This window comes from Falco cherrug, chromosome 4, assembly GCF_023634085.1.
Source record: "Falco cherrug isolate bFalChe1 chromosome 4, bFalChe1.pri, whole genome shotgun sequence".
Taxonomy (NCBI): domain Eukaryota; kingdom Metazoa; phylum Chordata; class Aves; order Falconiformes; family Falconidae; genus Falco; species Falco cherrug.
The window spans coordinates 22,436,357-22,450,511 of NC_073700.1; the positions used below are offsets into that span (position 1 = coordinate 22,436,357).

The 14,155-nt window shown below is 41.1% G+C and overlaps 1 protein-coding gene across 8 annotated transcripts in view; it reads left to right on the forward strand.

Moving 5' to 3' along the window:
• The window catches only part of ITPR1 (inositol 1,4,5-trisphosphate receptor type 1), a 183,606-nt gene that overhangs the window by 45,574 nt on the left and 123,877 nt on the right, over nt 1–14,155 (forward strand). For all 8 annotated transcript variants that reach the window (XM_055709389.1, XM_055709390.1, XM_055709391.1 and 5 more), the window contains 2 exons: nt 10,227–10,342; nt 13,842–13,928. In XM_055709389.1, coding sequence (XP_055565364.1) covers nt 10,227–10,342; nt 13,842–13,928 — 203 coding nt within the window. The remainder of the gene's footprint in view (nt 1–10,226; nt 10,343–13,841; nt 13,929–14,155) is intronic.

The following is a 14,155-nucleotide window of genomic DNA, read 5'->3' on the forward strand; positions in this document are numbered from 1 at the left end:
ATGTCTGTTCTCCAGCTGTCTGGCTGTGTGAGTGCACGGGGCTGTGCTGCCTTGGCTTCCAGCTCTCGTGCCTTATTTGGTAACACAGTGCTCTTAAGCTGTGCCTGGAAGGGGCTGTTTTACTAGTTTAGGGACTATTTTCCACTTTAATTTTTGATCTCTAAAGCTGTAGATTGCGTTTCAGCAGCAGTGCTGGCATAGCTTAACTCTTCAGCGCTGTCAAACTCGAATATTGCGCTTTAGAAGTGCATGAAGTGTTTTATTCCCTGCTGTAGCACACTGGCGTGCTGCTGCAGACAATCTCAGCAGAGGCAATATATGGCAGCACTTGTGTTTACAGCACATACATATACCTTGTCTGCATAATTTGCTTCTTAAAATGATAACCAGAGTGTGATCTTCAGTGCTAAGACCGCGTTACAGAGGACTCAGCCAAATTTTAATTAGCTGCATGATTTGTTGGAGTCTTTTGTGCACTGTTCCTGAGAGGGGAAGTGGCGTACAGCGATGGAGTGAGCTTGGACAGATTGAGTAGCATCATTCGATAGGCTTCAGCAAGAGCATCTCTGGTCCCCTGCCAAAAGGATGGTGACTGTTTAAAGTAGTGAGAGGGCCTCAGTAAGTGAGGTGAAAGACTCGAGCCAAGCCTAGGAAAAGAAAGCAAGGAACAAAGCTTTCAGGCTCAGAAAACAGATGTGGATGCTGGTGCTTTACTTGGTTTGCCTGGGAGCACAGCACAGTTCAGCAGCATGACTGTGAACATGAGAGCAGTTGCTCTCTTCAACTCCAGGGTGGTATTTCCTATAATTAAGGCAGGTCTGGGTTTTTCTGCAATTATCTTTGCTTTGCTGAGGTCTTCCAGTAGTGCTGCTCAAGTCCATCTATAGCTGGTTTACTGGAAGTCTGAACATCTGCGGCAGCACATGCCTTATAGATGCTGTCTGCTACTGCCAGTGTGGCACTAGGTGTCTGTTCCCACGCCGCTGCAAACTGGTTTTCACAGCTGGCTGTCCTCTGCAGGCTCCACAGGGAAGAAGGCTTGAGAATTCACTCAGAATTACCTTGAAAACTGAAGAAATGACCTGAAAAACAGCGTCGCAGTTCAGTGGGGGCATATGTCAAAGACTGCACTTTAGTTGGCTGCATCCGGGGAGGAGGAGGAGGATGGGCATATGCGGCAGTGCGGTAGGGAAGGATCCGGGGACTGCAGGAATCACAGTTTGAATAGGAGTCATTGGTGCTGTGCTGTTACAAAAAGTGCAATTGCTGCCTTGGAATATATAAAAAGAAGCATTGCCAAAAGACATAGTAATTATTTTTTTCCAATTTTACTTCCTGGCAGAGCCTCAAGCAAAGTATCTTGTTTAGCACTGCACCTCATACTTCCAGAAAGATATAAGCCAACTAGAGAAAATCCAGAGGAGGGTAATGGTCAGGATCAAGACCAATGAGTCTTGCCTCTCAGTAGCTGTGGGACAGGGACAGAGGAGCCTGGGGATACTGTGGGAAGAGAGAGAAGTTCTGTTCTGCATGCCCATGTAGATAGGGAAACAAGTCACGGGCTTAAATTGTAAAAATAAATAGGTTAAGTACAGAAATAGTGGAGTGCCGGAATAGATGACTTGAGGAGTTATGTCAGGAATGGAGCAGGCATAGTTAATTCTGCTGCTCGGAGGGAGGGATGAACCAAATAAGCTTGCTAAGGGTCTGCCAGTCCTGTGAACCTGCGGCACTGGCGATTCTGCAGAAGGCAGCAGGGCCAGAGTTTGGGATGATGGCACTCAGTGCACAAGGAAAGAAACAAGCATTTCAGGCAAGGCATCCCAAGTGCTTGATTGGTGTAAGAAAAAATAAAGCATTGAATTTGGTTTTGATATTTCTTGAGTTCTCCCACCTAGACTTCAGTAATACTACCATGTATTTAACCTCCCTATATCTTCTTCTTTTTTGGCAATGTGGGTTTTCTTTAAATCAAGTGCATTTAAAAGCTGAAAATTGAACCGCTGAAAAATTTGCCTTTTGTTTTGCGTGATGCGGTGGTGGCTCGTTTCTTATCACATGCACGCAAAACATTCTTAAATAGAAATGGCTTTTATTATGCTGTTCAATTCTGTCAGCTCCACCGAATAGCACAGCCGTATTCTTTCCATACTGCTCAACATTGATGCTTTCAGAGGGTGTTTGAAATTTGATCTTTCTTGTTCTTCCTGTGCTCGGACTGTCCGAGCGTTCCCAGCCTCCTGCCCCCGCTTCCTGACCTGTTCTGAGCAGGAACTTCGTTCCGGAAAAGCAGGAACAAGTGAAAAAGCAAATGTGAAAATTAAATCCAAGGGCCATACGGTCAAAATAAAATGAAATGGGGCCAGCAGATGAGTACGCTTTGGTTTACTGCCGGGGTAAAATGCTACTGAGGTAGACTGAAAAGACCTGAAGATTTTGAGGAAGAATATTCCAGGGTTCATGTTCTGAGACTTGTGTTTTAGTGCCTTGCAGGGAGATCTGTCATGGAAACTATTAGCAGGAAGATAGGGGATGGCTTCCTGATTTAAGACTACAGCTCTCAAGGCTGCAACAAAGGCTAAAGCCCCACAAAAGTTTACTTTAAAATGCTTCTGCAACTGTTATGCATATTTTATTATTTTTTTTTTACTGTATTCCCTTCATATAAAATAAAAACACTTCTCCTTGTAGCATGTAAAACTTGATTTTCAGTACTTGTAGGAGGGAGAAAGAGTTGGCCTTTGGACTTGCCTCTTGCAAAGGTTTGCCTCTAGTCCAGGATTTCTTTTCATGCTGGACCAGAGGCGGAGATGAGCTAAGACACTAAAAACTCTCACTGAAATGAGTAGCTTTATTGAGATCCTGTGTTAGTTCGAATTAATGTGTACAGTTGTGAACTCTTCTCTTGAAGGTTGGGGTTTTTTCTTCTCTTTTTTTCCTCTCTTTTCAACATTCAGAGGGTTTTTCTGGCTTGTATTTGTTACTAGCCAGGAGCCATGACTTCTAAATGTTCTTGAGATTATATTTAAGTAGCTTCTCTTGGTCTGAGTTACCCTTTGTGTCCATAAATCGGACATGTTCCTTAATGCTTTCAAGGGATACCTGGTGCATTCATTCACTGTCCTTAACAGCTTTCTCTGAGGCAACACAGCGTCGTTTTTGTCTTCCTAGATCTCTTGTAGTCTTGTGTATCGCCCATCCAGGGACATGTTATCCATTGTGATGCCGCTCAGCGACAAGGAGGCTGCCAGTTTTCCTGCTTTCTTTAACCTGACACCATAGATGTCAACTGGTATATGTTTTAGATAAATGCATCTCTGTTATTTTTCTTCCTACGTGTTGTTCTCCCTTCTGACTTGTATGTTTTCACGAAGCATCTTCACTCAGCGCTGCTCGTACCAGAGATCAAAAACGCATCTGGTCTTTCCTGCAAATGTTTCTTTTTGGAACTGCCTGTATATCCAGTGTCTAAATATTTCTCTCTTTTCGAGTAGCAGTTTTATTTCTGAAGGAGACCAAAGAGGTTACATGTAGATATAAAACAAACACTGATGTATTCTGAATGTTTCGGTACCTAAGATGTTTACTCAAAGGTGCATTTCTCATGTTAGTCTTTTGGTAGTTTTTTGGGCACTTCTGCTACCATTGTGATCTTGAGGGATTTAGAGGGTGTTGGCTTGCAGTGTTCTGAGTTGTCTGGGCTTTGGTTCCTAATTCACCCTGAGACATGGCAGTGTGTCCAGAGCCTCAAGAGGTAATTTTCCCTGCAGGTGAGGAGCCATGTGTTTGCTCTTTCTCATTGGAATAAGGTTACCTTGCCCAGTTTTCATTGCCTTACCCCACGGTAAATTTCAATACATCTAAAATGCTGCATTTGTTATTGCAAAGTTATTAAAAATGTTGTGTGGAGTCATATGCTAATGCATACGTTCAAAAAGCCATTGCTTTTTAATTAATGTTGTGTTAATGAATACTGTTGATGTAGTAGGCATTGATATTCAGTGTCCAGCTCTCAGGTATATAATTTTTCACTCTCAAATCACTGTTGCAGTCTTCTCCCTTTGTTTGGTTTGATACATGAGCTCTAAGTTAATAACAATTACATTATTTCCTATGTTGTTACAGCTTGAAAAAACGAAGTAGCGATTTCCATTGGTAGAACTGTGCATAAATGAGTACAATGGCAAGAGGGTGGTTACCCTCATGTCTTGTAGATATGAACTGAGGGTGGTTATTTTAACATAAAAATTAGAATATATTTAGATACTAAATCATGTAAGCTCTCCATTTAAAATGTTGGTTGCAAGGGTGACTTTCCTCCTTTATTCTGCTTTAAAAAGAAAAGCATTGAAAGCCCTTGAAACAGGCAAGATGCAGAAGGGGAGGTAACAGACTTCACAGCAGCAGAAACCTCTAATATATTTTGTCATGTAATTAGTTCAGTGTTTGAATCCTGAATGATTGAGTTGTATGTGTGAATGTGAAAAGATCTTTGGGCTTGGAATACAATTTTTCCCCACTTGCGGCATGGCAGAGCTGTTGGCACTGAGAGATTTGATTTCGGTCGTTGTCTCCCACTGGGCTAAATGTGCACAGTGTGGGTTTGTTTCCCTGCTCGCCTTGCTGGAGCTGTGTGGAGGGGGCTCTGCTGGGACAGCAGGTCAAGCAGTTAGTGCGTCCCGACAAAATAAGTGTTTTGAAATGAGTTGCTGTGCTGCCAGCAAAGCTTGTGCCCTGCAAATTGAAAATGAAAGGACGTCTTCTCATCACAAAGACAGTAATTTCAGTAAGATAAGGTTTGAGGTTTTTTTCTCCCTCTCTATGGAAATGCAGGAGTGATTAGTAATCAACACATTTCTGTAGCCGCTTTTGTTCTACATTCTTTGAACCTCTTAGGCTGTCATGTATTAATTTTAAACCTTAGAAGGAAAAAGTATAGAAATAGACAACGTAGTTATCAAAGGGCTTCTGAGGAGGTGAAACTTGCCTGTGATTGAATATATGCATTTTGTATTATTCTACATGCCTCTTGCATGAAAATATTTCACTTAAGCACAAAAGGAGTCTTCATTCTGTCTTCAAATAAATAATCTCTTCATCCTGTGGAGCATTACCATCCTTGTGAGTGTATTAAAGCTGTGCAACTTCGATAATTATAAAGTTGAGAACTTGTATTTGCAATATTTCCATCATTGCCAGTTATGCTACCGCTTCATCTTCTTTGCTGCTATTTTTTTTTTATTTAAAATAAAAAAAATATACTATCCTTGTATTTATTCTCTACTGTGAGCAGGCTTTGGCCTTGGGGATATATCTGGTATCTAAGTATAGAAAAGTCTGAAAAGAAACTGCTAAATTTCAACAGGGAATTGCTAATTTTCTTTTAATTTTAGTATTGCTGTGCAAAAAGGAGTTTGGTGGTTTTGGTTTTTTTTTTTTCAAGTAACGAAGACACAGCTGTGTTGGTGTTAAATATTCAGTGGGTTTTGTAAGTGACTTATTTAAATATCTTCATTTTTATAGATTTCTCTCATCTGAAAGTACTCTGAAGTATGATTTATGAGAGAGGGAATATTTTGATTTTTTCCTCAGCTCTTACCTTTCTGTAGTTGGCATTTTGTAATGTCTGGCTCAGTGTTTAAAGAAATGAAATACCAACACACCTTTCTGTTGCCAACGAAATATTTGATGCCTGCTTTCTCTAACTGCAGAAAAATTGGTGAAGACCTTCTACTAAATGCTTAAAATAGCCAGGGGAGATTTGGAAAATATGACTGGTGTATTACACAACCAGCCTGGCTGAATCTAGAAGTACTTCCAGATCATTTAGAAAGGAGCTTGCTAGAGAACAGCAGAGTGAGAAAAAAAATGTGTGCTGCAGCTCAAAACAGCTCTGAGCTGATCTCTGAAAGTAGCAAAGTGGGTAAGCGTTAATAATGGCTGGTGTCCAGCTGTCAGCCAGCAAAGGCAACCCTGAGAGCTTTGGCTGTGGCAGTGTTGGTTTAGCTACTTTCTGAGCTGTCTTCGTATACTGAGGGTAGAATGAATTAACATAGTAAGATCACTTAATGCACCAAGTGGTGGGAAAACCCTCTGAAGGGAGGAGTGGAATTGCATAGATGTGTTTGAGTCGTGTATTTCTGGGCAACTTGATGTGAAATAAGGTGACTCTATCTTGGGTGGGCTCTGAAATACTCTGCTCACTTCTCCAAATCATTCCAGCCTCTGAAGTTAGTGGGTATTTGCAATTTTGGATAAGTCTTGCATTATATTTTATAACAATCTTACTAATGCATTAGCTAAATGCTACTTTAAATTCCTATGGCCGTCACGGGGCAGCACTGGAGGGGGTTTGTTGAAAGGGTGGTGGCATGTGAACAGTGATGGTCCTTTTCTTAAATTGGGTCCTGCATCTGTGAGCCCAGATGCTGCTACCCCTTTCGAGGGACTGACCATATGATTGCCACTTGCCCCTACACAATGCAGTTCTTGTTCACTATGGGACGGAGGTAGAAGCACTGCAGAGGCTCAAGGTTGACTGAAAGTTTCCATTAGGGGATGCATTTTCCAGCCTGATGTTTATAAGTTTTGTTGTTCTGGCTAATTTTTAAAAATTTTTATTTTCATTTTTTTGCCACGTGCTTCTCCTAGATGTTTTTAAAGAAAGATCTCAATTACTAAAAAGTAATTGGCGTGATACTATGTTGATGGTTCAGGCAAATAGCCCATCCTAAAAAGCCCATCCTTTTCTTCATAAAGTTCTGGTTCTTTATGCTTTGGGAGTGTAAAATGATTTGGATGATGAAGCTGTGAAACCTTGGGAGATGAGGATTGTCTGGGCAATCGCTCCTCGAGTATTAGGTGGAGACCTGCACATTGGATTACTCAGTTGTTGGGGGGATGTAAGCAGGGTAGAAGCAGAGAATCTGGCTGGTGGGGCTTGGGCTGGCAGGAAAGGTTGGAAGTTTGGACTGGGGAGGAGAGGAACAAGGTCTAGTACAAGAGAAGGGAATGGAAAAAGGATAAGAGAAAATGAAAAGAATGGGGTGGAAGGAATTGGGGTTGGAGTAATGTTGCTGGCAGGTTTCTCTCTTCATTGAACACCAGAATACTTTGGAACATGGAATTTCTGAGTGTTTCCAGTGTCCTTGATTTTGGCTATTCCTCTGTGAGGCTGGTACATGCAGAGGATAACCAGACATTGCTGACAGTATTTCTGTGAGCTGCAGGTGGCAGGGGCCCATGTGGGGATCTAAATGTCCAAACAGTGAGAGCGTTAATGTATCACATGGTGCAATTATGGTCTTTCTTAGTCCACTTTATTAGATGCAAAGCAATTGCTGACGGAAGAACAGGATTTAGCTTGGAAGCATTGAAATGCACATTTAATACATGTCCATGTAGCAATCATTCATCATCCGTGCGCATGATGGGGAGGTACACAATTATGCAGTCACTTTTTCCTGCAGGACCTTTGTTCAGGGTTCAGGCTTGATGTGTCATCATTTCATCAGCAGTTACGTAGTATTTTATTTTTACACTTAGTGTGCAATTCTGCCATTTTTCACTCTGTATCATCAAGATCTCAAAAGAAAGTGCATTCCTTCATGATTAATATTCAACAGTGTATAATAAGATGCAATTATGTTGCAGTAGTAGCTTTATCACCTTTCCAATGTGGCTGAAGCTGCTTGAATCCATGATCAGAGCTGGTTGTTTCAGCTGCTTTGGCTTCATTTTGGATCTGTTAGAAACAGACCTAACCTCCCTAAGTATAGTGTCTGACAAGAAGCAGTTGGTTTGTCTTACACAGTCATCGCTACTGTGGATTGCCGACCATGATGGTATTCGGCTAGCCCATCCATGCACATTCATTTTTGTAAACATGTAAGCCCTCTGGAGGTCTAAAAGTCTTCTGGCCATAAAGTTCATGTAGCTTGACCCATGGCAAAATACATTTGCTACTAACCAGCCTCTGGTGGTGATGTTGAGATGAATAAGGCTAAGTTTAATTCCTCAACCACTTAAGAAACAGATTTCATAGAACAAATACAAAGAACAAAAAAGAAAAGTTGGGTACTTGTCATTGTTTGTTTTAGATAAGTAGCTTTGTAACTAGGACGAAAACCTAATATATACCCTTCTTGCATTGGACAAGGTTGAATGCTTGTAGACCCCTCCCCCGTGCTGCAGGGGACAGAGGGGGTTGCTTGCAGTTAACAATTTAGAAGTTAAGCCTAACTTGACAACTTTCTTTACTGAAAGGGATGGAAGAAAGTACACTTGCACTGTGACTAAATGTAGCATACAATTAATTCTTCTATGCAGTTCTGTGTGTTAATTGCTGTCATTGTGTGAATTGATGGTTTAAGCAAAAACAGAAAATTTTATAACTGGTGTGTTGCTTACAATGCATAGTCTTAGCTTAAAAGTGGCAGCCTGCAGTGGCTTTTTGAATCTGTTCGGTGCTGTCAATCTCTGTGAATCATCTTTATGTAAATTAAAAATACGTTGAAGAGAGCAAACCTGGAAAGTGTGGTTTGCGCTTTTGTTTTCCACTTTCCTTTCCACTTCCCTTGTTTGTTCAGAAGCTGTAAGCTGGTAGTGTCAAAGTAGAGGTGAGCGTTTCTGGATAGATGCAGTTACATCTCCTTCCACAAACCCTCAGCTCTTTTCTCTCCTTCTCAAGTATGCATCACTCCATTAAAGGTCTCCAGTGCCCTAGCCGTCTCCCACTGTATCTCTTAATGGTGTACTGGGCGCCAGCTCAGCAGCCTGCATGGACTGCTGTGGTGGTGTGAGACACGCTGACCGGCCCATTTGGCAGCTGGTGGCTCACTGAGCTGAAACAACAGTCTGCTACTGGTGCTTCACCCCATTCGAAGGGGATTTAGTTTAGAAGACAGACCTTTACCCTTCTGGTGTGCTGTAACGGTGCTTTGAGGATGGATTAGACAGGCAGGCAGAGTGACATCAAATGGGTCTTTCCTTTAGGAAAGGAATGAGAAGCGTGAAGGCATCCATCTCAAATGGCATCCCAAGGTAAAGTTGTCAAGGTCTGTCTCCAGCAGGGCTCAGCCTCTTCGGCAGCTTCAACCTCTGGCAGAGCTGAAACGAGTTGTCTTCAGTGTGGGGTTTTTCCCTTGTTGGTTGACATGCCTCCAATGCATCTGTTAGCAAAGTAGCCCCTAAGCAGCTCTGCTTTTTGGCCAGTGAAGATAAAACCCCTGCAAGCTTGTGGCTCTGCCGCTTGCTGCTTCCCTCACGGCAGTGCTCGCCTGCGAGGGTACACCAACAGCCTTTAGAAATACCCTGCGAGTTAGAAACCTGGAATCTCGCATCCATGTCATTGCCAAAGAGACCCTGGGAACTGCCTTCTGGCTTTTTTGGCACTTTGTTTAAACTTCTAGCTGCTACTTTAGGCATTGTCTTTGAATAGCTTTTTTTTGGGGGGGGGGGGGGGGGGGCAGGGGGGGGTGTTCAGTTGCTTAGCAACAGAGAAGAGGAAAAATAGTAAACACAGCTAATTTGATTTTATTACTGATAAGTTAGCCTCTCTTTAATATATAAATATATTTTTAATAAGAATAATGAGCTATAATTCCTGGTTTTTGCCAGGCAGAATGTTAAACAAACTGTTGATGGACTGGGTAAAGAACCTGATACCCCGAGGAGGTTTACTGTTACCTCGAACTATGCTTTGAATGCCTGTGCTTGTGTGTGCTGTTGTTGGGGGTATTTTATGCTGCTGCTGTTTGTTAGGTGAGATTCTGTAAGTATTTGTGCTTCATTTTCCCTGGCAATAGAAGAAATTTAATTTAAAACCTAAACAAAAAACAACCTCGAACCCCCCAACCTAACATCAGTTGTGTGAAGTAGCATACCTGCTAAAGTAGAAAAACCAGAGGCTGAGAGTGTGTAAAATGAGTCTGTCTGCCTGGGAAAGCACTGAAACGTGTTACCATTTTAGCATGGTAGCGTATTTAACTGGGACAAGTTATAAATTTTCTGGTCTTGCATCAGATGTTTGGCAGCAACAGTTAATTTTTATCTTTCATGGGGCAGCATTCTTGTTACTCAAAAAAGCATTTGTCTGATCAAGAGCTTTTTGGAATTTGTTTATAAACCTTTCCTTGCTGCTGGAATATTTGGACAATGTTAGCAGCAAAAATCCAGATAATTACGAATGGTTGAAGCAATCTTTCTGTTTGTTCTTGTTCTTATAGATTGCCTGTTCAAACTGTGTCCCATGAACCGGTACTCTGCTCAAAAGCAGTTCTGGAAAGCAGCAAAGCCAGGAGCTAACAGCACAACAGATGCAGTGTTACTCAATAAACTACATGTAAGTATTTGTGTTTAGGCTCCTTTTGATCATCAACACCCATCCATACTGCTTTAAATAAGTATTTCCAATCAATTTGACACAGTTGACCAGGAGACACTGAGAAAGTAGATAGAAATCGGTATGCAAGACTCCTTTTGAGACATTTACTGAGATCTGACTCTTTAAACATCCTTTGATTTATGACAACGTGCTGTTCAAGGGCTGTGTGTCCCAATGCCGCCATGTAAGATACTGGGTTAGAGTTGTGGTAGCCATTTAAGTTTTTGTCATTAACCCATGCTAACTGTAGCAGTGCTGTACGTGGGCATTTTGGGTGGTAACAGCATAAAAATGGGACCTTTCAAACAGCTACGCAGAGTAGAGGAGTCTCAGACTTCGCAACCCAACATGAGAAGTCACAGGCATTAGCTGTGCTGGTAGATGCCATCTGAGCTACTGGTTTGATAAATCTAATGGGATTCTTCAAGCAAACATAGCTGCTGTTAATACATGTGAAGGTTGATGGGTAATTATGAGTAATTATAAGGCCAGACAGCCTCTCCTTCCTTATTAGCTTGCAGTATTTAATAATTTCTAACTAAAATGTTGACATTCAGCAGATGAAAACCCAGTAAGGCAGTTGATTGCTGTTTTTAGAGTTCCTATGTTAAAAAAAAAAAAAGCCAACTTAACTTAAATACCATCTGTTGACTTTAGAGTTAAATAAACTCCATGTTTATGTTAAAATTACATAGCTGGAGTACTTGATGTCAAAATTACAATTCTAAATATTTTTAGTTTCTTTAAGCCTATATTAAGCTCATTGTAGACTGAAATACAAAATGGCCCTGTAGGAGAGTGTCATTTGCTGATTGCCATATGGCTGCCTTGCTCCTGCGTTTCACAAAGGCTGACTGTTTGACTCATTTTGCTTCTGAAAACATAATTTTATAACCTAGAAGTATTAACTTGGCAAGGAGAAAGCTATTTTGGTACTGGTTTGCAGCCAAAGGTCCCTCCTCACTTGTGCCACCTTTCTGCTGCCCCTTTAGTGATAAGCAGACAGTAGACTGTGCCAGCAAGCTTTAAGTAATGGGGGATTCTGGGTTTCGTTTTCTGGTGTACAGGGGAAGGGGAGAGCTTCTGCCCACAGGTTATGTATGTGAGTTCAAGGATTTCAACAGAAAGTGTGGTCTAAGTACTGCGTCACATAAGAGAAAAATAGTTTGTAATTGCCCTTTTTTATGATAACTGTCATTTAGAGTTGTCTTCTCTTTCCTCAGTGCAGGCCAGTTCAGGTGTTTGGGACCTGTTCCTATTCGTCTGACACTTTACCATTTTGTGCCGGGGTCCCTATGGAAATACAGGATTAGATTTTTCCAGTATTTAGCCCCAGCTGAGTGATGTTTGTACAGAAATGTACCACCATGCATGAACTGCTTGCTTAATTTGGTGAAAGGATTTGAGTACTTTACAATTTTATTGGAGGTTCATTAATATACATCACTTTGACATAAAGGATAATCCTTTATGCAGCATGTGCCAAATTAGGATTGAGTGACCTGAGGCTGATGCATGGCTTTGAAATAGTTTGGTCCCATGTATATCACTCATATGTCAAAACTTTTTTTTCTGGCAGTCATATGGCTACATGTGTCATCTTTTCCACTTGCTGGCACATGGAATACACTGTAAAACCCTGCATTTTGCATGATGTGTATTGGGGGGCTGTGCCCTGAAACATGTGCATTCAACTGTTAGCTCTGCCCGTGATTAGATTTCTTTATCAGTGCATATAATTTCTAATGAAATTGGTGATGTGAGGTATATTCATCATCACTTGCCTTTTTTGGCTTCTTTTTGTCTGCTGGTGGAATTTATTGTCTGCTGTGGAGCACTCAATGCTGAGGTCAGGTTATTTTAAGTTAATGCCATTTAAGGGATTTAAAATCTGGGACACTTGTCTTCCTTTGGTATCAAGAGTCAGCGCTGGTTGAGAAGCTGACATCTAGTGGCCAGAGAAAATGATTCTTTCTTCTTGAATGATTGTCAGTTTTGGTGCATGCTTTTGAAATGCATCCAAAGTCTTATCATATTTTCACAGAATACGCTATTTTCTTTATCATAAATGGGGCACCCAATCCAGTGCAGATAGTGAAGTCCTGTCTTCTGTGATTGCTGTTGATAGTTGAGAGGGCCTGAGTGTCTTGAAGAAATCCTTTCTCAACAGAACACTTTGAAATCAAGCAAAAAAAGTTGTCTTTTAATAATACAGAGAAAATTATGCTGCATTGTATTCTTGAATATATTTTTGAGTTTGAATGAGCAGCTTTATTCCAAGTTCTCCTGGAGCAAGAGCCAGCTGTCATACCTAACACAACTTCTAAAAATAGCACTTCTTTTGTAAGCTGAAGATGATGAAATTTTATAACAGTGTACAGATAGCTTTTCCTTTGCAGTACTTCACCCTTGTCCTCTGTTACTAGTACTTCACCTTACTACAGTTAGGAACTCTGGGCATTTTTCTTCTCCTCCAAGAGAAAACTGGACCTACCATAGTCCTTGAGATCTGAGTATCAAACTGTAAACCTTGCTGCTTAGCTTTCTAAAAAGTCTAGTTTTAAATTACTCTCTACCACCAGGTATCAGTTAAAGCAAGCAGAGATTTTTATTTAATTTTTTTTAAAGGGGGTTGTGGAGGGATCTCTTATGTAAAGTGAGGGAGAATTTCTTCACCAAATGAAATAGTTTAAAAACAGCCTGGGCAAAATAGCTCATTTCTTATAAAAGAAAACAAAGTGCAAGAGACTAAGTTACAAATTGTTAAATAGAACAACGTATTGCTATGATCATTCAATTTTGCAAGTGTTTTCCCTTTTATTACCATGTTAGTGTGATACAGAAATGCACAGCTGCATTTTCACAGCTGATAGAGTATCCTTCAGCCCCGTGGAGTGCAGGCTCTGTGGCTCTGGGAAGTTGGGAACTCGTGTATTCAGAGCTGCCGTGGGCATTTGTAAGTGTCTTCTAAATAATCCTGCTGTGCAGTAAAGATGATTGAATCACCATAAAAACACAGGCTGTAGCAGAGTTGGGGCCTGTGTTGGCAAAGTAAAATAAAGAACCAAAGGGAAGGTCAACTCAATTTGTATAGAAGTCGGTAGAAAGGAATATAGGCTTCCTGGCTTGTGTTGTCACCCACCTTCCCCCCGCAGGTGTCATATTGTCTTCTCATGGCTTCTCTTCTATTTATCTGAGCTTCTCACCTTATGTTTTGTTCCAAAACTGTCATGTTTTACCCAAACCATGGGTTGCTTAATTGGTGTGTGTCTATCTTCCTAAACACCTGAGAAAATAAATTGGAAATTACGCTGTTGAAAGTTGGGAAGAGGAAACGACACTGTTTCAGATGCTTGCTGTTTTTCCAGTTCTTTGAAATAACCTTAAAGAACCTTGGGTGTTTTGCTGCTCTTTTTATAAAACACTCAGCAATTGAATTGTTCTCCTTTCATTTCAGCATGCAGCAGATTTGGAAAAGAAACAGAATGAAACTGAAAACAGAAAGCTGCTGGGAACAGTCATCCAGTATGGCAATGTTATCCAGGTAGGCTGTGAGCATCTTTGCAAGCTGTATAGGATTTTGCTCAAACTCTCCTGCTCAGTGTGAATTCATGGAGAAGGGTCTAGTTTTGCAAGGTATGACAGTGTCCTGAAGTGGGATCCTGTAAAGCAAGAACTGGGTGTATAGCTATGATGGAGTCACTTTCTTATTATGGGTTAATTGTACTTTTTTTTTTTTTTTTGAAGTCACCATATGATGACTTTCCTCAG